This window comes from Equus caballus, chromosome 8, assembly GCF_041296265.1.
Source record: "Equus caballus isolate H_3958 breed thoroughbred chromosome 8, TB-T2T, whole genome shotgun sequence".
Taxonomy (NCBI): Eukaryota; Metazoa; Chordata; class Mammalia; order Perissodactyla; family Equidae; genus Equus; species Equus caballus.
In genome coordinates, this window is record NC_091691.1 from 15560914 (window position 1) to 15584412 (window position 23499).

At 53.0% G+C, this 23499-nt stretch overlaps 1 protein-coding gene across 2 annotated transcripts; it reads right to left on the bottom strand.

Moving 5' to 3' along the window:
• Positions 1–17: 17 nt before the first annotated feature.
• On the bottom strand, positions 18–21988 carry HNF1A (HNF1 homeobox A). Of its 2 annotated transcripts, none has more exons than XM_023647017.2 (10): positions 21016–21988; positions 14104–14303; positions 7288–7474; positions 6601–6842; positions 5535–5686; positions 5241–5442; positions 4350–4541; positions 3069–3190; positions 2841–2985; positions 18–1416 (listed from the first exon to the last, which is right to left on the bottom strand). In XM_023647017.2, the coding sequence occupies exons 1-10, from the start codon at positions 21339–21341 to the stop codon at positions 1289–1291; spliced, it is 1896 nt and encodes a 631-aa protein (XP_023502785.1). In that variant the 5' UTR covers positions 21342–21988; the 3' UTR covers positions 18–1288. The 2 variants fall into 2 exon arrangements, with proteins under 2 accessions (XP_023502785.1, XP_070076178.1); XM_070220077.1 differs by having other exon boundaries at positions 18–1862; positions 21016–21622.
• Between the last annotated feature and the right edge of the window lie 1511 nt (positions 21989–23499).

Here is a 23499-nt window from a genome sequence, read left to right on the forward strand (position 1 = left end):
AAGCAAGAAGTGTCCAATACGTTCCTCATTTACTTTACTGAAAGTTAAATAAATGTACAGGTGCGCCCTTAGCTGGCTGCCAGCTGCAGTGGGTACTGGTTCTCCCCTGGCCGCTTCCTCAATCCCAGGATGGAGGTAGGCCACTGAGGGCCGGGTTATCTGCGGCAGCCCCAGGGAGAAGAGGATACGGGTGCCTTGTCCCTCCCCATGCTGCTCAGGGCCTCGGGCTCCTCAGGGTGGCTGCAGACCGCCTGGCTCCCCATCCACAGCCAGCTGGGCTCCCAAGCTTCCAGGCGTCACAGGTGGCTCTGCTCCCTCTGGGTCCCTCAGTTCTGTGGCTGCTTAGGCCTTGCTGCCTTCTGAGCTCAGCAGCTTCTCCCTCAAACCAGGGAAGGGTCTGCAGGGCCCCAGAAGCCAGAGGTGCTGCTGCCCCAAGACCTGGGCTCAGCACCAGGCACAGAGTCACGAGGCTCCCGCAGGAGCACGGACAACTTCCTGGCCCTGAGGGGGGCTTCCCAGTAGAGGCAAGATGCCAGGCTGGCGTAAGAAGGCGTGATGCTCAGGAAGATGAATGTCCAAGAAAACTGGAGGTCGTGGGGGCCGAGAAGAAGGGATGGCTCAGGACGAGGGAAATTGGGAGAGCCCTGCGTGCCCTCCTTGTTAGCCTGAGCTCCCCTGGGGCTGGCATGGGAGCCCAGGTCCTGGCACAGAGGAGCCACGAGGACAGCTTAGGCAAGTGGGGGACGGGTAGGTGTAAATGGGCATGTGGATCAGTAGCTAGAAGGGGGCAGAGTGGAGTGGCCTGGTCGGGGCATAGGTGACAGAACGGTTCACGTTGATCTCGGGCCTCTCGGAGCTCAGCGACTCACAGCTACGCAAGCTTGTGTCCTGAGAAGTGTGGCTGCCAGAGTTTCCTTCGGGATGCTGGGCTCTCCACAGATTCAGGCTGGGGCTGCCAGAGTCCAAAGGCTGCCCCTTTCTGCTCCAAGTGACAAGATTTACCTGAGCAGCAGGGACAGTCCCTCCCGTGACCTGCTAGGAACAAGCTCTGCCTCCCAGCTCTCCACAGTCCCTTCTTGTGCAACGGAAGCAGCCCTCAGCTGCGCGTGCCTCAGAACCCTCCCTTTCTGGCGCCAGCAGACCAGGGTGGGGACCGAGGCACTGTTTTCCAGGGAAAGGCAGCAACCCCGTGGCAGCAAAAGTTTCTTAGGCTCAAATGTCCTCGTCACCCCCCAAGCAGGCCATGCAGGCCCCAGGGCCCAGCCCCTCCGGGAGGCGGTTGCCATGGTTACTGGGAGGAAGAGGCCATCTGCGTGGAGATGAAGGTCTCGATGACGCTGTGGTTCGAGGGCAGCAGGTGGCTGTGCCCATTGGAGGAGTCGGAGCTCTGGTACAACACCAGGCTGCTGGAGGACACTGCGGAGGCAAACAAGGCTGCTGGCTGCCTGCCAACCCGCCCCAACCCCACCTGTCCCTAGGGTCCTCGGGACAGGGGCAGTGGGGCCTCGCCACGTCCTGAATCACAGCAGATAACAGGAACCCCAAAGTCAGACCTACCCTCGGGTCGTCTGATCCCCCAGGCAGGCTCCAGGACCAACCAGGGAGTGGCCTCCTCAGGACATTTTGGTGGGAGCATTAGAGAAGCCGTGGTGAGGGGGTGTGGTGGTGGTTTGCTTTAGGCGCCAACTCGGCTAGGCAGGAGTACCCAGTCACTGAAGCAAACACTGATCTAAGTGTTGCTCTGAAGGTGTGCACATGGTTTACACCTACAGTCAGTTGATTTTAAGTAAAGATTTCCCTCCATAATGTGGGTGGGCCTTATCCAATCAGTTGAAGGCCTTAAGAGCAGAAGCTGAGGTTTCCTAGAGAAGAAGGAATTCCGCCTCAAAACTGCAGCATTAATTCCTGCCCTGTCACCAGCCTGCTGGCCTGCCCTACAGCTTTCAGACTTGCCAGTGTACCCCCACAGTCATGTGAGCTCATTCATTAAATATATAAACATTCCTATTGGGTCACCATCTCAGGAGAACCCTGCCTCAGATGGTGAAGAGAAAGGCCTTTGAGTTTGGACCTAGTAGCTGTCGGAGGCAAGGCCAAGGCCCTCCACTCCTTGAGTGTCTGCTTTCTCATCTATAAAATGGGCTGATGAAGTGTGCCTCATGGGTAAGCATGGGGCCTGGACTGTGAGCCCTAGGGAACCGTCACTGCAGCCACCAGGGCCGGATGGAGGAAGCTGAGGCCCACAGATGGGGAGCAGCTTGCCTAAAGTCGCACACTTGGCAAGCGGCTGCCCCAGGCCTCAGAGCCCAGCAGCCTGACTCCAGGGTGCCTGCCCTTCACCATGACAGGGTGGGTCACAGACTCAGGTCCTCAGAGAAAGGAAATGAAGGGCTGAGTGGGACGTGGTGGCCTGGAGAGTGCACGCTCCGTTGTTGCTGTGTGGGAACACGAGTCCTTCCAATATTGCAAGAGAAGCCAGAGAGCTGGTCTTCTTTATGCAAGCTCCTGATTTCAACATTGGCACTGAATTCAAAGCGTGCTAAACCCTGAGCAAACCACCGCCTCCGTGAGCCACTTGCGGCCACAACAAGCCCACTTCCGTCATTATTAGCCCCCGCTGCCTCTCGCCATTACTTAATCTTTTTCCTCACCCGAGTCACTGAGATGTTCCTGTAAGATGTGCCCATTTTCCTGTGGTTTCACACCCCGCCCGGCTCAGTTTAGAGGAGCCCAGGGTGCCCTCCAGTGCGGGTCTGGGGCCGCCTCCCATTGAGCCCCAGCTGCCGCATACCTTGCCCCCTGACTGGGCAGCGAGCAGGGAGCAGGGAAGGGCTGCTCACCGGTGGGGCTGGTGCTGAGCCGATGGGCCGGCTGCAGGTGCTGGATGCCCGCAGAGTCCTGGCTGGGGATGTGGATGGTGGTGGCCTGTGACACCGGAGGATGAAGCCCGGACTCGCTGGAGGCCTCAGTGTCTGTGGTGAAGACCTGGGAAAACAGCAGCCTCCTGAGCCGCCGGCTGTGCTCTGGGGAGGGGCCCGAGGAGGATCGAGGGCAGGCCTGGGCCTTACCTGCTTGGTGGGTGTGAGGCTGGCAAGGGCGCTCAGGTTGGTGGTGTCGGTGATGAGCATGGTCTGCGGAAGCAGGCCCGTGTGGGTGTACTGGGCCACCTCAGGCTTGTGGCTATAGAGGGCTGGCCAGGAGGGAGGAGAGAGAGGAGGACACGACATGGCACCCTGGGCTGAGCTGGAGCCCTCCCAGGAGGGCCTCAAGGCTGGGTGCTCTGGGGGAAGTGGGGTGTGGGCCTTGGTGAAGGGCCCGATGGGGCACTGGCTGAGGACTCAGGGCTGATTCCCAAAACTGGGAGCTCCAGACAGAGGGATTGGACCCTCTCCCCAGCTACAGGAGCCTGCTCAGCCTGGCTTGATGGAGAGAAGCCGGGAGGAGGCTAGCACCCAAACCCAGCTCCTCCCGTCACCTGGAGATGACACGTGAAAGGGAGTAGGAGGCACAGGTGCTGCTGTGCCAAGTACAGGCTCGGGGGGAAGGGCGGTGCCCCTGCTAGGGTGGGCAGGGCGGAGGGCAGCACATCTCCGCCTCCAGGACCCCTCTCCGAAATGTAACCCAGAGTGCCACCTACAGCCCCCACCCCCACAAAAACGCCCATGGACACCAGCAGGAAAACACACCAACCACACATTCTCACGCTGCGTCAGATAAAGCCATAACCACCCACATACACACTCACCCAAATACACACAGTTACACAGATCCACAGCCCCTTCTCCCCAGTTCCAAATGCCAGAAAGGTCTGGAAACCAACAGGTTTTCCTAAGGTTGGCACTGGAGCTCATTGGGTGGCAAAGTGTGACCTGAACCTGACGTGAGGTGATGCAAGTCTGTATTAACCTGCCTTGTGGAATTCTACCTTTTGCCGCAGAGATAGCAGAGCTGCCCCAAACCCTGCTGGGAGTCTTATGTAATCCATGGTCTGGCCACCACGTTACATTTCCAAACCCTGAGAATACTGAATTCGGAAATACGTGTGGCCCCAAGGCTTTCAGAGAAAGGACTGGGACCTGTACTCCCACTCGTGAGCGTGCACACGCAAACACCCGGGTGTGCCCACTCATACAAACCTGCACACACGCGTGGCCACACATATTCACACACTGAAACGTTTTCTGGTCACAGACACTCATCTGAGCACCCGCAGACCACCCCATCACAGAAGCACCTGCATTAGTACCAGACACACACGGAGACCACAGTATCTGCTCAGCCGCCCTTCCTCCGTCCACATCACCAGCCAACCTCTCCCCCCACCCCCCGCCTGGGGCCGGGGCACTCACCGTGGGGGCTCTGCAGCTGGGCCATGGTGGCCATGAAGGGGCTCTGGGCCACGTGGCTCTGCACAGGGGGCATGAGTGGCTGCTGGTAGGAAGGGTGCAGCGGCTGAGAGAACTGGACCGGCTGCAGGGTGGTCAGGCTGCTGCCCATGCTGTTGATGACCGGCACGCTCTGTGCCTGCGTGGAGGCCAGGCCTGGGGCAGGAGGGGCAGGAGTCAGCCAGGCCTCCTGCCATCTCCACTGCCTCCCCAGGCCCAACCCAGACCCTTGGTGGCATCATCCCTCCCTCCCTGAGCCAGTGAGTTGCAGGAGGGGACAAGGCAGACAGGAAATACCTTTGGGTTAGGACCTGTCACTAACTTACGTGGCCTTGGCAAGTCACTCCCTGTCTCTGAGTCTCTAGCTCATTATATGGGCAAGGAGTATGTCAAACTAGGTTCCCTGGAGCCCTGGGGTTCCACAGCAGTGCAAAGGCCCTGAGGCTTAACTCTCTGTTCCCCTCTCCCAGCAGCTTCCTATCTGTTTCATATATTGAGCTTCCGTACAATAGTTCCTGCAAATAAAGTCTTCCTGGGCTTTAAAAAAAAAACCTAAAACCTAGAAAATTGTGACCCCCCTTCCCTGCTCTGTTTTTCCCACAGACTTGTGCCTCCTAAAGCACTATATACTGTCTGCGTTATGTTCACTGTCTGCCTCCCCACTGGGTCGCTGAGATCTTGGTGTGTTTGTTGCTCTTGTATATCCCTGAGGTAGCACAGAGCCTGGCACAGAGGAGGCACTCAACAAAAGCATGAATGAATGAATGAATGAGTCCCAGGGGCTCTTCCAGCTCCTGGATTCTGTAGGAGCCCCATGAACCCCCTACTCAGATGCCCTCTATCCCCACAGCTTACCAATGACCAGGGTGGAGGCGCCTGTGTTGGTGAACGTGGGGCCGAGGGAGGCAGGCTCCCCAGGCCCGATGGCCATCACCCCAGGAAGCGAGGCCATGATGAGGTTCTGGGGCTGCTGGTTGAGGCCTGGGGATGTCTGCTCCAAGCTGTGCAGTGCTGTCAGGGTGCTGACAGGGGGCAGGGGGCCCCCAGTTGCTGAGACCTTGGAGGGGAAACCAAGCTGAGTCAAGGTGGGGCCTCAGCCGAAGGAAGATGGGATTGGAAGGGCCTTCCTCCACTGGGGGGAGCACTCACCAGCTTGGCTTCAGTGCTCAGCAGGCTGTGACTGGGCTCCAGGCCTGTAGGGGACACTTGGTGCAGGGGTGCAGACACTGTCACCAAGGGACCGCCGCTGCTTGAGGGCACTTCTGCCCCCTCACTGGTTGCAGGCTGTCCATAGCGCACACCTGGAGTGGGAACAGTGTCCAACCTCAGCACCCCACTTTCCTGCTCACCTCCCAGGTCCCCATCACCCCAAACCACTTCGGTTTGCTTGCGCTATCTTTATGCAGCCAGCACACTCTGCTTGAGTGACCACCTCCTGCCAGGCCTTGCGTTGGCTGCTTCCAACTCCTTGAACACAAGGGCTAAATTTTATTAGTTCTGCACCCCCACACCCACCCCCACACCCACTGCCTAGTGCTACACCTGATATACAGTAGGTACACAATAAAAGACAACTGAACCAAACTAAACTGAGGCTAATAAAATTAAACTGCAGTGATCTGAGTTGAATAGAATGAACTTGAATTAGTTGAATGAAACTGAATCTAGTTGAATTGAACCTGAAGTGAATTGAGTTGAATTGAATCAAATTGAATTGGATTGAATGGAACTGAGCTATACAAAATTAACTGAATTTTCTTGAATTACATCTAATCAAACTGAATCAATTGGGAATTGGATTGGATTAAACTGTACCAAATTTAAATGAACTAAATTGGATTATAATGAGTTGAACAGAATTGAGTTGAGTAGAGTTGAACTGAAATGAATTGAGTTTGTTTGATCTGAAATGAATGGATTGAATTGAAGTAACCCAAATCAAGCTAGGTTGGAGTGGATGGAATGGAGTGGATGGAATGGAGTGGATGGAGTAGAGTAGACGGAGTTGAGTGGGGTGGAAGGAGTGGAGTGGAGTGGATGGAACAGAATGGTCAGTGGAGTGGATGGGGAGTAGTGTAAACAGAGTGGAGCAGAACCAAACTGCTGTGCTAAGAGGCTGGGCAGCTGCTGCCACTGGGGTGCTCCCCAACTTTCCCACCTACCGCCATGTCCCCTCTGCCCACAGTCCCAATCCCCCTGCCCATATAGCACTCACCATGGACCTTACTAGGGGAGAGGGCAGGTGGGGGCAGGCCCGGGGAGCTGTGGGCAGGCAGCGCAGGGCCCGGGCCTGGTCCCGGTGGCGGCCCACTGTATGTGTCCATGGCCAGCTTGTGCCGAAAGGCTTCTTCCTTGCGCCTATTGGCAAACCAGTTGTAGACACGCACCTCCGTGACGAGGTTGGAGCCCAGGCCCTGTGCCTGCGACGGTGACACCCCCCTCTGGATGCACTCCGCCCTGCAGAAATGGCCACTTGTGAGCCTCCAGACCAGGCACAAAGGAGCCCTCTCTTGGGGCTTCGGGGAAGGCTCTGGGAAGTGGGGCTCTACCTGAGTGTTTGAGGAGGCAGACCTGAGTTCCAGTCCCAGTTCTGCTGTGTGACCTTGAGCAAGTGACTTAGCCTCTCTTAGTCCCTCCAATCATAAAGTGAGCAAAATAGCCATAGGGTTTAGTGAGGATGAATGAGATGAGCAGCCACTCAAGGGTTGCTTGGGTCGGAGGGGGCTGAGTGCCAGGAATGGAGCTAGGTTTCAGACACTGAGCAGGAGTTGAGAACTCCTGGGCCAACAACAGGATCTCTCAGGACTGGGGAGTCTCCCCCAGGACCCAGAGCCACCCTCCCCTTCCCCAGCCTGGCCCCAGCCCAGGCCAAACCAGCCCTGCCAACCGCCAGCCGTTCTACCTGTTGCACTCCTCCACCAACGCCTCTCGCTCCTCCTTGCTGGGGTTCTTCTGCCTCTCGTAGGCCTGGAACAGGATCTGCTGGGATGCTGGGCCCCATTTGAAACGATTTCTCCGCCCCTTCTTGGTTGGTAGCTCATCGCCCGTGGGCTCTTCAATCAGCCCCCCCTGCCCTGCGTGGGTGAACTCTGTAGGCACAGAGAGCCATAAGCAGGGCATCAGCCACTCCCACCCTCCCACATCAGTTCATCTGACCATGCCCCTGATTCCTTCTCATTCCCAGGGTGCTGAGCCAGAGGAGCTTCCAGCTAGAACTTAGAATATCATTTAATCCAGTGATGGCAAACACACAGCACACTTGCCACCCCTTTCTTAACATGTGTCCAAGGCAGACATCACTAATCAAGCCCCGCACACTTTTCTACTGAGCCAAGATATAAACTCACAATCCTTCTCAAAACAAGGCTCCAGGTAAGAATCACCATTTGTTCACATTTGACAATATGCCATCCCATTTTACAGATACGGAAGCTGAGGTTTAGAGAGGTTAAATATTTTCCCATGGTCACACAGTAGACCAGAACCTTGAACCATATCCCCTGAGTAGATTCAGAGCTATTTTCAACATTCCAGACTTGGAAATCCAGGTTAAAGTGCAAGTGTTAGCCAGGAGAGAAGAGACCCACCCAGCCCTTGTCAGCTTCTTCCACTTTAATGGAAACTAGTTTATCATTATCTCTGAGCAGGCCACCAAGCGTATGGGACAGCCAAGTGCCAGGACAGAAGGAAGATTCTGAGTCAGGGGCATAGCAGCAGGAGTGCCCTTGCCATCTGAGTGCCAAGAGCAGAAGCAGGCACCAATGCTCCAGCGGGGTTAGACCCATCAACAGCCAAACTGAGAAGACACTAGAAGCCCGTTTGGCACAGATTCTATCACTCTCAGCAGCTGTGGCTTGAGCACCTGCTCATGCTGACTCTCAGTTGGCCATCTTGCCCGGCAGGGGGCTGGCCCAAGATCTGGAGTACAGGACACTATGACTTAGCCTAAAAAACTAAAATATTTCAGCTTAAAAAAATTACCCTGTCGTTAATCTCCAAAATATATGATGAACTCACACAACCGAACAACAAAAAACAAACAGCCCAATCAAAAATTGGGCAGAGGATATGAACAGACCTTTTTCCAAAGAAGATATACAGATGGCCAATGAGCACATGAAAAGATGTTCAACATCATTAATCATCAGGGAAATGCAAATCAAAACTACACTAAGATACCACCTTATGCCTGTTAAAAAGACTATAATCACTAAGACTAAAAATAAGAAATGTTGGAGAGGGTGTGGAGAGAAGGGAACCCTCATACCCTGCTGGTGGGAATGCAAACTGGTGCAGCCACTATGGAAAACAGTATGGAGATTCCTCAAAAAACTAAAAATAGAACTACCATATGATCCAGCTATCCCACTACTGGGTGTCTACCCATCAACTTGAAATCAACAATCCAAAGTAACATATGCACCCCTATGTTTATTGCAGCATTATTCACAATAGCCAAGACGCAGAAGCAACCCAAGTGCCCATCGACTGATTGGATAAAGAAGATGCAGTATATATATACAATGGAATACTACTCAGCCATAAAAAAAAGACAAAATCATCCCATTTGCAACAACATGGATGGGCCTGGAGGGTATTATGCTAAGTGAAATAAGCCAGACTGAGAAAGACAAACACCGTATGACTTCACTCATGTGTGGAATATAAACAAACACTTGGACAAACAGAACAGTTCAGGGGTTACCAGGGGAAAGGGGGGTGGGGGGTGAGCACAGGGGGTGAAGGGGAGCACTTATATGGTGACAGACAAGAAATAATGTACAACTGAAATCTCACAATGATGTAAACTATTATGAACTCAATAAGAAAAAAGTTACCCTGCCAAGGTCATGAAAAATAAGGAAAATCTGAGAAACTGTCACAACCAAGAAGAGACTAAGAAGGCACAACTAGATGTAATATGTCTACAACTGGATGGGATCCTGGACCAGAAAAAGGACATTAGGGATAAACTGAGGAAATCCGAATAAGGTATGGACTTTACTTAATAATAACGTATCATGTGGGTTTGTTAATTGTGAGAAATGTACCTACTAATGTTAATAATAGGGAAAACTGGGTCTGGGGTATATGGGAATTCTCTGTACCATCTGCCCAGTAGTCCTGAAAATTTAGATTTATTCTAAAATTAAAAGTTTTTTTTTTTAATTGCCAAACATGCGAAGCAGATAACTTACCCTGTTGGGGATTTGATGGGAGAAGTTCAGAGAACACCTGGCAAGAAAATTACATATAGCAGCAACAGCTAATGTTTTTGCTTTCTCAATGCCAGGCATTTCTACAAATTGCACCTTCAGGGCAGCTCCGCAGAGTAGATGCTATTTTATCCCCACTACACGGATGGGGGAACTGAGTCACAGAAAGGATAAACAACTTTTCCAAGGCCACACAGCTGACAAGTGGCAGAGCCAGGATTTGAAGCCAGGCAGCCTGGTTCCAGAACCCTACACTTAGCCACTATAGCACACTGCCCCTTCTTGAATAGGGCCCTTCTCATTCAGTTCAACATCTGTTCATTCTCTGAGAATTCCCCAGTGACAGGCACCTGCTTTGCCCGCATAGCATCGTTTCCTCCTTCTTCAGAAACAGCACCCTGATTCTCTTTGGGGCTCCCTCTCCTCCCTTCCCAGCCCATCTGGGTAAGGTGAGGTGACCTCACTCTGGCCAAGAAGAACACCACATCCCCCTGGCCACTGTGATTGGTTCATGGATCTTCTCAATAAATGGTGCTGGGTAGTCAGTTACACAGGAGAGGAAATGAATTTGGGCACCAGTACCTCCATCTGTAAACTGAATCGAAAGCAACTTGTGAAAAAAAAACCATGGGGGCCAGCCCCTTGGCCGAGTGGTTAAGTTCGCGTGCTCCGCTTCGGCGGCCCAGGGTTTCACCAGTTCAGATCCTGGGCACAGACATGACACTGCTCATCAGGCCATGCTGAGGCAGCATCCCACATGCCACAACTAGAATGACCCACAACTAAAATATACATCTATGTACTGTGGGGATTTGGGGAGAAAAAGCAGGGGAAAAAAAGAAGATTGGCAACAGTTGTTAGCTCAGGTGTCAATCTTAAAAAAAAAAAACAGCAAAACCATGAATCCCGACTCTACCTCCTGCTGTACACAAAAATCAATTCCAGCTGGACTGCACCTCTAAATGTGGAAAGTAAAACAAAGCTATTAGGATAAAATATAGGAGACCATGTTCATGACCTTGGGTTAGACAGAGATTTCTTAAACAGGACAGGAAAAGCGCTAACCATAAAGAAAAAAATTAAGAACTTCTGTTCATCAAAAGATATCATTTCAAATATATAAAGCAACCCACAGTGTAGGAGAATATATTTACAATGCATACTCTTGAAAAAGAACTTGCAGTATATTTTTTTAAACTTTTACAAATCAATAAGAAAAAAGCAGACAATCTGAAAGAAAGATGGGCAATCTGGAACAGGCACTTTTTTTTTGGAGGAAGATTAGCCGTGAGCTAACACCTGCTGCCAATCCTCCTCTTTTTGCTGAGGAAGACTGGCCCTGAGCTAACATCTGTGCCCATCTTCCTCTACTTTCTATGTGGGATGCCTGCCATAGCATGGCTTGCCAAGTGGTGCCATGTCCGCACCCGGGATCTGAACCGGCGACCCCCAGGCCACCGAAGCGGAACGTGCGCACTTAACCGCTGCACCACTGGGCCGGCCCCCTAGAATAGGCACTTCTTAAAAAGGTTTTCCAAGTGTCCAATAACCATATGAAAAGATACTCAACATAAGGAGTCATCAAGGAAATGAAAATTAAAACCACCATGCAATAGCACCACACATCCAGCATGGCTAAAATAAAAATGACGTTACCAAGTGTCGACAAAGCTGTGGAGCTCCTGGAATTCTCAAACACTGCTAGTGGGAGTGCAAATTGATGACTATTTGGCACTATGTACTCAAGCTGAGCTTATGTATATTCTTTGATTCAGTGATTCCACACCTAATAGAAATATGTATACACATTCAGTGAAAGACGTGTCCTGGAATGTTCACAGCAGCACTACCGGCAATAGCAAAAACTCAGAAGCCATCCAAATGTCCTTCAAAGAAGAAATAATACGTACATTGTACTCACACAATGGAATATTCACATGCAGCGATGAGAATGGCCGACCTACAATGACACGGAACCGCACAGAGGGATCCCACAAACGTAATGTTGAGTGAAAGAAGGCACTGCATGACTATATGACTGAGTTTATATGAACTTCAAAAACAGTCATAGTTAGCCCGCAGGGCTAGAAGTCAGGATAGTGATTGTTCCTGCCGGCGGGAGGGGGGCTTCCGGGGGTCTGGTAATAGTCTCTCTCTTACCTGATTGGGAGTTACATCAGTGTGCTCGCTTTGTGAAAATTCATTAATCTGTACCCTTAGGATTTGTGCACTTTTCATATGTTAGACTTTATTTAAACTTTACATTATTAAAAAAAAAACTCATTCAGCTGGAAAGAGCTAAAAAGAGGTGCACATTTCCCCCTGAGGTTGCTAAGCTGGCAGGATGGCAGCCCAGAGCTCCCAGGGCCATCTTCGCCTACGGGAGGAGAGCCTGTCTGAGAATGAGGCCAACATAAAAGACAACAGAGCCTAGAGATGCTGGATCCAGCCATGCCTGAAGAAGCCATGGACTCTTCATATCCAAGAGCCAATAAGTTCCCTTTTTTGCTTATATCAGTTTGAGAAGGGGTTCTGTCCCTTGTTACCAAGAGTCCTAATACTTCAGTCATATCTTGAATGTTCTGCATCTGGAATTTTCCAATGTCTCCTTTAAAGTTAAAAATTCTCAGGGGAAGGCTATTTGGGCCACAGTGTGCTTCTTTATTCCCAGCTCTGGGCTGAATCTTTGATTGCATTTCGAACAGTTCTCTCAGTAACACATATGCGTTTAATTTAACATTGTAAATTTCTTCCAGTGACGGTCTGGGGAGGAGACAACCCCCTCCGAAGCAAAACCTAGTTCTAATGGATTTTCAAAATAAGTCTCTATTGTTCTCAGACAAATTATAACAGTACGAAAGTGAACTTTTTTGGTAAGTTTTTTCTGAGTGTGTATTCCAGCACAGTAGGAGGTGAACATGCCAATCACTGGGGTGAGGGCCAGGCGTGCAGTAAGGATGAGAGATGTCTATGGTGTGCATTATTTTTTTCCAACAGTGATTTTTACTGTTAGTGGGAGTGTAAATTGTCACCACGGCCTTGTAAGGAACTATGGGAACATCTATCAAAGATTTTAAAGTACCTACTGTGTGACCCAGTTTTCCACCTCCAGGAATTCATCCTGTAGACACACTCTCATGTGAGCGCGAACGTATCCAGAGAAGGATGTTCTTTGAAGCAGTTGTTTCTAATAGAAGATTGGAAAAACCCTAAAAGTCCTTCAGTAGGGGGCCAGTTAAACAGATAATGGCGCCCCCAAGTAACAGAATAGCTAGCAGCCCGCCCAAGAGTAGGGGAAGGTTATCTATATTATATATTACTAGCCGATGCTTAAAATATCTCTGAAAGGATCCATGTGACAGTGGGAATGCCAGTGGCTGCTTTAGAAGAAGGACGCCTAACTTTTATTGGAAAAGCTTTATTTTTTTTCTCTTTTTAACTAAGTATATATTGTCTTTTTATTTTTTATTTATTTATTGATTTTTCCTAAAGATTGGCACCTGGGCTAACAACTGTTGCCAATCTTTTTTTTTTTTTTTCCTGCTTTATCTCCCCAAACCCCGCCTGTACACAGTTGTATATCTTAGTTGCGGGTCCTTCTAGTTTTGGGATGTGGGACGCTGCTTCAACGTGGCCTGACGAGCAGTGCCATGTCCGCGCCCAGGATCCGAACCCTGGGCCACCGCAGCGGAGGGCGAGAACTTAACCACTCGGCCACGGAGCCGGCCCCTATATTGTCTTTTTAAAAACCTGGATAATTAATTTAAAAATTATCAAAAAAATGTTTACACATAGACAAGCTCAAAAGTGTGAACACGTCCTTGGGATTTTGTGGGGTGTGAGGCCTGAGCAAGGAAACCCACCATTCCCTGAATAATAGTGTGCCCAGGTCTTCCCGGGTCTGCAGTGGAGGATTCCCTGAGTGTACACCTCGCCTCTGAGCCTTTACTCATGCTGTTCCTTCTGCCTGAAACACCCTTCCGTGCATCTCCATGGGTCAAAATTCGACTCACACTTTAAGACTTCGTCACTAGGTCATACGTATTTCTAATGTGATCCTCCCTGATGTCCCTGCCTCCCTGAGGAAGAATAGATGACTCTCGCCTCCTGCGCCAGCTCAACACTTTGAAAGGCCTTATGGAGTACGCGGTGCCGGGCCTGCACACAGTGAGTGCTCCCGAGATACTAGCGCTTGTTGTTGTTATCACATTATAACTCCCGTCTCACTGTATCATCCTGATTTTTTCTCCTGCTTCCCCTCTACACAGAGGGCTCCTGGAAAAGCCGGGACCCAGTTCGTGCATCTCTGGATGCCCAAGACCAGCCCTCCTCGCCCAGGGGGCCTGGCGCAGAAGAGGTAATAGACGCTGGTGGGGTCCCGCTGCCTTCCTCTGTCTGCCCAACCGAGCGACGGGGCGGGGAAGCTTCCGGCCCCCACCCTCGAGCTGCGGAGAGCCCCGAGCCCTGCCGGGGAAGACGGGCTGCGGTCGGTCATTACTTACGCTGGGCCACCTCTCGCTGCTTGCGGACATACCAGGTGTACAGGGCGGCTCGCTTCTGCGTCTTCATGGGGGTGCCCTTGTTGAGGTGCTGGGACAGGTGGGACTGGTTGAGGCCGGTGGTGTCGACCACCTCCCGCTGTGGGATGTTATGCTGCTGCAGGTAGGACTTGACCATCTTTGCCACGCGCCACGGGTCCTCCCTGGGAAGAGGGCAAGGATAGGGCTGCTCAGGCGGGGCTGGGGTTCCGGGGGCTGGGAGCCCTGTGCTCCTGGGGGTAGGGATTGTGAATGAAAGCGGCCATGGAGCCCAGGGGCCTGCACCCTCACTCAGGGACAGGGAGGTATGGGCACTCGTGCCAGGACACAGACACACGGATATGGGGATAGAGACTGGCAGACATGTGGTCACAGGCCCCAACTAGTCCCACACAGACATGGGAACAGATAAAAGTTTAGAAACATGGACACGCAGACACATCTGTATGTAGACGTGAACAGACTCCCACTGGAAGCTGCAGAAGCCAGATGGGGAGGGTCCTCGCCTTTGTGCCTCCTTTAAAGATCCTCCCCTCGTCCTACCTGGAAATGTTATTTGTGGCTGTGTCATAGCCACTGGGAGAGCCTGTAAACACCTTGAGGGAAGGAACTTGTGGTTTTCAGCACCCAAAATAGCCCTGACATAGAGAATGCCCTTGATGAATGCATGAACCGATGAGTGGATGGAGGGATGATAAAGTGGATGGGTGGATGGATGGATAAATAGGATGCTGGATGGGTAGGTGGTAGATGATGGATGGGTAGATGGATGGATGGTAAGGTGGATGGATGACAGACACCTACTGAGTCTGAAAACAAGGAGAGAAACACAATTCTCCCACTTTACCGGGGCCACTGAGGCAAAGAGCATTTGCGTTGTATCTCTTGCCCAAGGCCACAGCCCAATCCCACCTGAGGGATTCAGTTCTAAGTTAGCCCATCAGGTAAAAATCACTTAGGGTCAAAATGCCTCCTGAAAATCAGCACTGAACCCTGGGCAGTGGCCCAACCAGCTTCCCCACAGCACTGGGGCAAGTGGCTGGTTTTTCAACAGAGTCCCAGGTGAAGAGTTAGAGGTTGGCATTCAGAGGCCTTGTTGGATGGAATATGGGAGCATCTAAGTACCAGAATGGCACTTTGGGCTGAGAGTCCCTCACTAGAGAGACTCAGGGACCTGGGGCCATCTATACTCATGGCCTGTCCTCCACTCAGTGTGGGGGTGAATTGCCTGTACTGTATAAATCCTTCTCTCTCTCCCTCGCTTGCTCTGTCTCAACCCTCTCTTCACCATCCTCTCCTGAGCTTATATTACAAATGTGTGTCCAATAAATGCAGCTCAGGACAAGTGTTGAAACTGGCAGAACCAGGATTTGAACCCACATCTCTGCGATTCCAGAGCCTGTGCTCTCACCCCCTCGACTCAGCAATTTCCTTCTAGAATTTGAGTCTTCTGCTGTTTGCGTGTGTGACAAGTGTAGGAGGCGATTCGTGCCACGATGCTTGCCACAGCAAAAGACTGGAAACAACCAAAGTATTCAGCGAAAGGGCGCTGATTAACCAAATCATGGCGCCTCCGGATGATGCAACCGTAGAAACCCACTGAGAAAGCTCTGCGTGCGCCCAGACGGAACGGAGTTTGTCTGGTGGGTTTGCTGTGCTGCTATTCGCATAAAATTTAAAGTGGGATGAAAGAAGATTTCTACATCTTTGCTTGTGTTCACATGAAATGCCGGAAGGACACAGAAAGAACTGGCGAAGCGTCCACAAAAGGGGAATTGGGTGCTGGGGACAGGGGAAGAGGAATGGTGTTCCCTGTTACTCTTCTGTGCTTTTTAATGATGTAGTATAGCCTAATATTATGTAATATACTACATATGCATAAATGATACTTAAAACTGAGTTGTAAAACACTGAAAGCAAATAACCCCCCAGCGCTCTGAAGTCCGCGCACACTGCCTGCCCCCCGGCCCCTCTCTTCCTGCTCAGAGAACCAGCCTCGGGTCACCTGCTGACAGTGCTCTTCTCAGACACCAGCGCACGGAGCCTTCATCAGCTTCGGCCCTCTGACTTCCTCCTTTTATATCAGCACTTCCCATAGAGGCAGGGAGGCTGGAGGGTGGGGACAGATACGTCTAAATGGTCAGCACGCAGCACAGCAAAGTCCCATTGGTGTGAGAATGACAGCCGTGGGGATGAATGATCCCTGAGTGTTAACTGTGGGCCAGGCACTGTGCTAAGAGCTGGTCACATAAATCTTATAATAATCCTAGGAACTAGGTACTCCTTGTATGCCCATTTCACAGGGGAGAAAACTGAGACTCAGAAAGATGGGCACTTGCAAGGGGACCTGGTTGGGACTCAAGAATACTTCACTTTGCTGGGGCCCCCAGACCTCTCCCGAGTTCCTGTCTCCCCAACTCTCAGGGGCCCCACGGTTCCTCTCCTCTCTGCCTCCCCCGCTCCCTGGGTGCCAGTCGGAGCTGGGAGGGAAGGGCAGTACAAAGTCCAGCCTTGTGCTTCGTGGCAAACATGTTTATCTGATTCTGGAGCTGGGCTGCCCGATGGCCCCCTCCTCCCCCAACCACAGTCTCACCCTCCTGAGCATTCCTCCCTCCCTCCCGGCTCTCTTCTCCAGAGAGAATAAGCTCCGTCTGCCTCTCAGTAGGGCCTCTCCGGGCTCAGACTAAAGATGCACTATCTGTCACTGTCCATCTGACTCCCTGGTTCTGTCTGTCTTTGCGTCTCTTTCTCTGCCTCCTTCTCTCTGTGTCTCTCTTGTTCTGTCTCTGTGTGTGTCTCTCTGTTGTTCGCTCTGTCTCTTTCTCCTCCCCCTACTATTCACACACGCACACGCAGACGCACACACACTCGGTCTCCAAGGACCTGACTCTTTTCAGGACAGTTTCCCCAACTCAGAACTGACAGGCCACGTCTCCAGGTATCTCCTGCTTTCGCTCTCGTGGGTTTGAGAGTCAAGCCAACCTGGGTTCACATCCCACCACTGCAACTTCACACATGATGTGTGCAAGCCCCACATCTTCCTGGTAACACGGCGGTAAACCCACGCCTGCCTCGCAGTGCTCCCGGGAGAACTGAATGGGTTTCAAATAGGAGTGAAACTAGCGCAGGGCCTGGCACACAGGAAAGACTCAGTAAGTGGAACGATATTGTCATCATCATCATCCAGGATGTAGTCTTGGGACCCCCGGACCCACAGCAGAGGGGAGGGGCCCAGGAGAGGCGAAGACCTGCCCATATCTCCCTCCTCCCGCCTCCTGCCAGTTCTGGGGTCAATCACAGGTACAATGTTTGGCCTTTTGCTCGCTGGCCCCTGGGGTTTCAGGGGGTCCAAGGGTGTGGAGCCGGGAGACCAGCTTGCAGAGCTTCATCTGCAAGGGCGAGCTGAGTTTGAAGCCCAGCCCTGCCACTCACTGTCCAGGTGGCCTTGGGAACTTGCTTAACCTCCCCGTGCCTCAGCTTCCTCGACTGTGACATGGGCAGATCATATTTGAGAGGTTGTCAGGAGGAGAAAAAGGGTTGCGTGCCTTTGCAGGCCCCCCGCCAGCTCTAGAGCCCTGCATGGAAGTGAGTTGATGGTGACGTCAGCAGTGCGAAGGACTGGGGAGGCTGACGGGAGAGATAAACCGATCAAGGACAGGCCTGCAAACTCAAGGGCACCGTGCAGACTGTAGGCTCAGGAGGACCTGCGTCTTAGTCCCGGTCTTACTACTTTGTAAAGTGCCTCGGGCAAGTCACTTTGCCTCTCTGAGCCCTCATTTGCTCCTCTGTAAAATGGGACCACTGTTAATAACATCCGTTTATTGCACTTATGTGCTATTCAACCCTGTGGGGCCCTGCAGAGGACACTGGGGCCCAGAAAAGTGAAATCCCTCCCAAGCTAGGAGGAGGCAGAGCTGGGATTCAAACCAGGATCCCAGAGCCAAGATTCGGCAGGATGGCCGCAGTCAGGGATGTCAGATCGTCCCACCTTGGCCACTGTTTTCCTGAGTCTCGGGGCCCAATCGGGAGGATCAGAGAGCCTCAGGGTTGAAGTTTGAGCTGCTCCGGGACAGGGAGGACCTAGGAGGACCCCCAGGAAGGAGGTACAGATTCCTCCCTTGGCCATAGCCACAAATGTCCCCAGGCCTCAGAGAATCCTAGTCACTCATTCACCCACTGGGCTGGATATCAGGGGTAAGAGTGGTGAACAAGGCCACACGGGCGGGCCCTGCCCTTGAAGAGCTTCTATTTCACAGCAGGAGATAGAAAATAAACAGATAAACTAATAAGATCATCCTAAGTAATGATAAGGGACAGGAGAAAGTAAATGAAAGTAATGGACGAGAGAGTGACTGGAGTGGGCCTACCTTTAAATGGGGTGGTTTAGATGGCCACCCTGAGGAGATGACATTTGAGCAAAAGGAGGAGAAGAAATCAGCCATGGGAAGATCTGGAAAGGGGTTCCAGGCAGAAGGAACAGCACGGGCAAAGGCCCTGAGGTGGGAATCAGCAAAGTCAATGTGACCGGCAGAAAGAGGGTGACCTCAGGAAGAGGTCAGGAAACAAGGGCAGGGAGTTTGAATTTTATTCATTGTCCAGGTAGGGAAACTGAGGCAGAAGGCGGAGAAGAAACTTGCCCAAGGTCACAGAGTGAACCAAGGATGGCGATCTGAGGGGAGCGCTCAGGTTCCTGCTGTGGCCTCAGGCATAGGGCACCCCAGGGAGGCCTGGGACCCAGACCCACCCCTGCCTCTTCCCAGGCACTGTCTTCTCCAGAGAAATGGCTTCCACTAGAAGTCCTGCCTGGGCACCATCCTTTCCAGCCTCAACCTCCCTCACGGCCCAGGCCTTCAGCGGGGTCCCCCACCCCTCTCCTTCCGGTGCCCTGAAGCTAGAGGCCCCACTTTTTTCCCTCGGGGCGTTTTCAGATCCCTTTTGTTACCTGAACAATAAGTAACCCAGGTAGTTAGTTATAAACTCCGCAGGAACAAGGAGCTGGTTGATAATTTATAGCAACATCTCAAATTTAAATGGAAAGTAAATAGCATGCTGTTAGCATTAAAGAAAACCCAATCGGGGCAGGCGGGAAGCACTCCAGCCTCCTCTCGGCTTGGGGCGCCTCAGTCTCTCCCGAGCCCCTTCTCCCAGCTGGGTGTGAGCCCCTCTCCCCTCCCGGCCTTCTGCTCAGCTCTGCCGCTCCAGGCCTCTCTCTCCATCTCCCCCGACATCCTCTCTCCTCCTCCTTGTCTCCCCTCTCTCCCTCGGCTTCCAGGTTTCTGCTGGTCCCCAGGGAGCCCTCTGACCTCTGCTCCCCCATCAAGTGCTGTGGATCAAGGCTTCCCCTCACCCACCATCCCACCAAAGGGGCCGCCGATCAAGAGGCCCCGTCCCACCAGGTAAGAAAGGCCCCGGGCTCCCCCTGCCTCCGCTCCCACTTGAAAGCCCCCATCCCTGCTGGGGCCTCAGCAGATCTGGCCCAGCCCCACCCTGCCAGGGTGGCCCTCGTCCTGGGTCTGGCGATGCCTGACACTTTGCCCCTCCCCTGCAGCCAGCGGGGCCCTTTGCCCTCCTCTTCCTGCCAAGTCAGGGGGCCCTGGCTGCTCCCCTGCCCGCTGCCCGGGACCTCACGAGGCCTGGCAGACCCTGAGGGCTCCCTGAGGCAGGATCCAGCCCTCCCCCACCCCAAGCTGGGATCAGGACCTTGGACAGAAAAGACATGGTCCCCTGGAGAGGGGCTCTTTCTCAGACACCTCCCCCAGGCACCCCGGTGGCCCCTGGACCCCAGTCTTGGCAACTGAGGGCACCAGAGTGGGTGTGGAATCCCAGCTGGGTGGCCTTAGTCAAGCTACTTCCCCTCTCTGGGCCTCAGTTTCCTCATCTGTGAAGCAGAGTTATCCATAGCCCTCCCAGGGTTCACCTCGACATTACCTGAAATTATACACGTGAAACCTCAGCACAGAGCCCAGGTGTTAGGATGGAGGTTAGAGAGCCTTTGGGGAGGGGCGGTCCCTGAGCCCCTGGGCCCCCCTTCCTCCATCCCCACATTCCCCATCCCCCACCCTACTGGGTGGGAGGTTGGTTGACCCAGGCCTCCCCAGGCCACCGTCCCTACAAGTTAATGATCACAGGCCTTATCAGAGCCTTTTGCCGTTTATAAATTTATAAAACAAAAGAGAAATAATAAAGCCCATGGGTAATTAGTAACCAGGTTAGCTCTGCTGAGGAGAGGGGAGGCATTGGGCTCAGACCCACCCAGTTCTGTGGGAGATGGGGAGCCAGCCAACGGATGGGGGTACAGAGCAGAAGTCCTCTAATGGTGCCTGAGGCTGTGCAGGAAAGGTGAGCAGCTCCCGCCCCGAGGTTCCATCCCCCTCAGGTAAGAAAGATGTGGGCTTTCTCCACTGAATGCTTGAGTGCCCAGGTCCCAGGGGAGTCCCTAAAACCCCGGCCTCAGCGCCCCCCCTCCCCAGCAGTGTATCCTGGCCCTTAGCAGAGGAGTTAGGGTTTGGGGACTAGAAGTGACCGTGGCGGCTAAAACTTTCCACTGGCCTCCATCTCTCCAGGCACTTACATTGTGGACTCTCTCGCTTTTTCCGATCTTGGAGCTCCCCTGGGGCATGTCCCCACTTCCCAAGCCCTGGGCTGAAAGCCGTGGCTCAGAGGGACTCAGACTCTGCAGAGGGCCAGCTAGGGGGCGGGAGGCTCCAACCTCTGAGCAAGGACCCCCCAACCCCCCACAAGCTCTCATGGGCCCTGTCTCCCTTCCCAACAACTAGGCTGAAGGCCACCTCTCATGGAACTTCAGCCTCAGAAGGGCTGGTCAGGAGCAGAGGGTGGGCGCCTTGGGAGCACGACTCAGGGAAGGGGGGTCCTTACTGCAGCAGGGTCTCCACCACGGCTTTCTGGTGGGCCGCCTCCTCGGGGCTGAGGTTCTCCAGCTCTTTGAGGATGGGTGGCGTGAAGTCTTCCCCATCGTCGTCCGTCTCGTCCTCGGAGCCCCTCGTCTCCCCAAGCCCATTGGGCAGCTCGGCCAGCTCCCCTCGGCCGCCGCCGCAGGACTCCCCCTTGTCCAGGGGGCCATCTCCAGCCAGCAGGTAGGGCCCTGGCTCACCCAACGCCTGGATCAGCGCCTCCTTGCTCAGGCCAGACTCGAGCAGGGCGGCCAGGAGCTCCGTCTGCAGCTGGCTCAGTTTGGAAACCATGGCTCCGCCACCCCTGGACCATGCGGCCCGGGGCCACCGAGCTGGCCGCCTCCCCCACCGTGGGGGCCGTCTCCTCGCCCGGCGGCCAGCAGGCAGGCACCAACCAGGCTCCTTGCACCCACTGTCCCCCCAAACCCCACCAGCCAAGCCCTGTGGGCACCCCCAACCCCCAAGGCTGGCCCCAGCGGCCAGTGAATCAGGGCCCCTGCCCGCTCTGTTTACATTGGAGCTGGGGAAATTCTCCAAGGTTCATATTCATCCGTGTGCTTAGCGAAGGCACTGGACTTTGGACTTCAGCCCCGCAGAGTGCAGGCCTCATGGCAGCGCGCAGGGCCGGGAGCCGCGGCCTGCAGTGGGAGTGGGCAGAGCTGAGGGTGGGGGAGGCGACGGTGGGGGCCCGGGCAGCTGGGATGGAAGGTGCTGGGAGCCCGGGCGGCCTTCGGGTGAGCAGCTCCAGATCTCACCCCCGGGACCTTGTAGGGGCGTCAGGCCGAGGCAGGAGAGCAGAAACAGCATGTTTACCCAGGGAACAGGAGCAGCAAGGCATTCTAGGCAGGTGGGCCAGCTCTCCTCAAGGGCAAGGCTAGGTCACATCCATCTTGTGACCCACCCTCAGGCCCCAAACCAGGCCTCCCCATCAGAAGAACTGTTGCCTGGCACAAGTCTACTGAGTGCCAGGGATGTTCTCGTCTGTAACGTGCGTCATGAGCTCATTGTGTCCCCTAACAGCTGTGAGTAGGTACAGGGACTATCCCCATTTCACAGAGGAGGAAACTGAGGCCCTGAGAGGGTAAGCAACTTGCCCAAAATCACACAGCTAGCAAGGGGCAAGAGGCAGGGTGGGAACAGGGTGAGGCCAGGTCAGGCACTCGACTCAGGGGTGAATTTTAAGGGGGTGCCAAAAAACTCAGTAATTGAGAAAAATACTTTGATACACTATATTAAAAAATCTACATGAATGCAAAACCCAAAAGAATTAAAAACATACGCTCCCACAGAAATTTGCACATGAATGTTCATAGCAGCATTATTCACAATAGCCAAAAAGTAGAAAAAACATAAATATCAACAGATGAATGGATAATTAAAATGTGGGCTATCCATGCAATGGTGCCTTATTCGGCCGTAAAAAGGAAGGCAGAACTGATCCGTGCTACAACGTGGATGAACCTCGAAGATGTTATGCTGAGGGAAATAAGCCAGACACAAAACCCCACATATCGTGAGTCCATTTACATGAAATGTCCAGAATGGGCAAGTCCGTAGAGACAGAAAGTAGATGAGTGGTTGTCAGGGGGTGGGGGGCGGGGGGAACGGGGAGTGGCTGCTTAACAGGCATGGGGTGACTTTGGGGATAATGAAAATGTTCCAAAATTGATTAGGTGATGTTACCCAACTCTGTGACTCTACTAAAAAAGACTGAATTGTGCACTTTTAAAGGGTGAATTTTATGATATATCAATCAATAAAAAATATTTTTTTAATTAATGCAAAAATTCTGTGATGAACAAAATATCAACATTTTAAATAAAGACAGGCTCCGGCCCTCACTACCCTCCCCCTAATCCCAGCCTAATCCCTGGGTGAGTGCTGGTCCCTCACACCCCCACCCACCCCTTCCCTCCTCCAGAGCCTTGATAAAATTTCTGCACGTGTCCCCTCCGGTGGCCCTAAGCCCCCAGAACAGAGGCCGCACACCACTTCCTGGAGTAGGCAGGGTCGCGCTGAGGGGCCGCCCCCCAGGCTGGGGCATGTCCAAAAGTTCCGCATCTGTCAGGAGTCTGTAGAACCAGGGTCACAGTTGGCGACAGAGGAAGGGTGAAGGTGCTATTGGCCAGAAAACTCTCGCACAGCCAGGCAAGTCCAGAAGGGAGGAAAGGGGGCTGGTTGACAATGATAACTGAGCTCTCCGTCAGCTCAAATCCACCTTCTCAGTCTGTCCACTCCCACACCTGGTGCTCCAGCTCCCCTCACCCCGAATTACGTCTTCATTTTTTTTTTTTTTTTACATCTTCATTTTTGCACACACCTTCTAACATGCTGGGCAACTGCGCGGCCCAGCACAGCAGCCACTAGCCACGTGTGGCTACCGAGCACTGGAAATGTGGCTAACGCCTTCTGGTTGAAATGATAAAGTTTTTGATATATTGAGCAACAT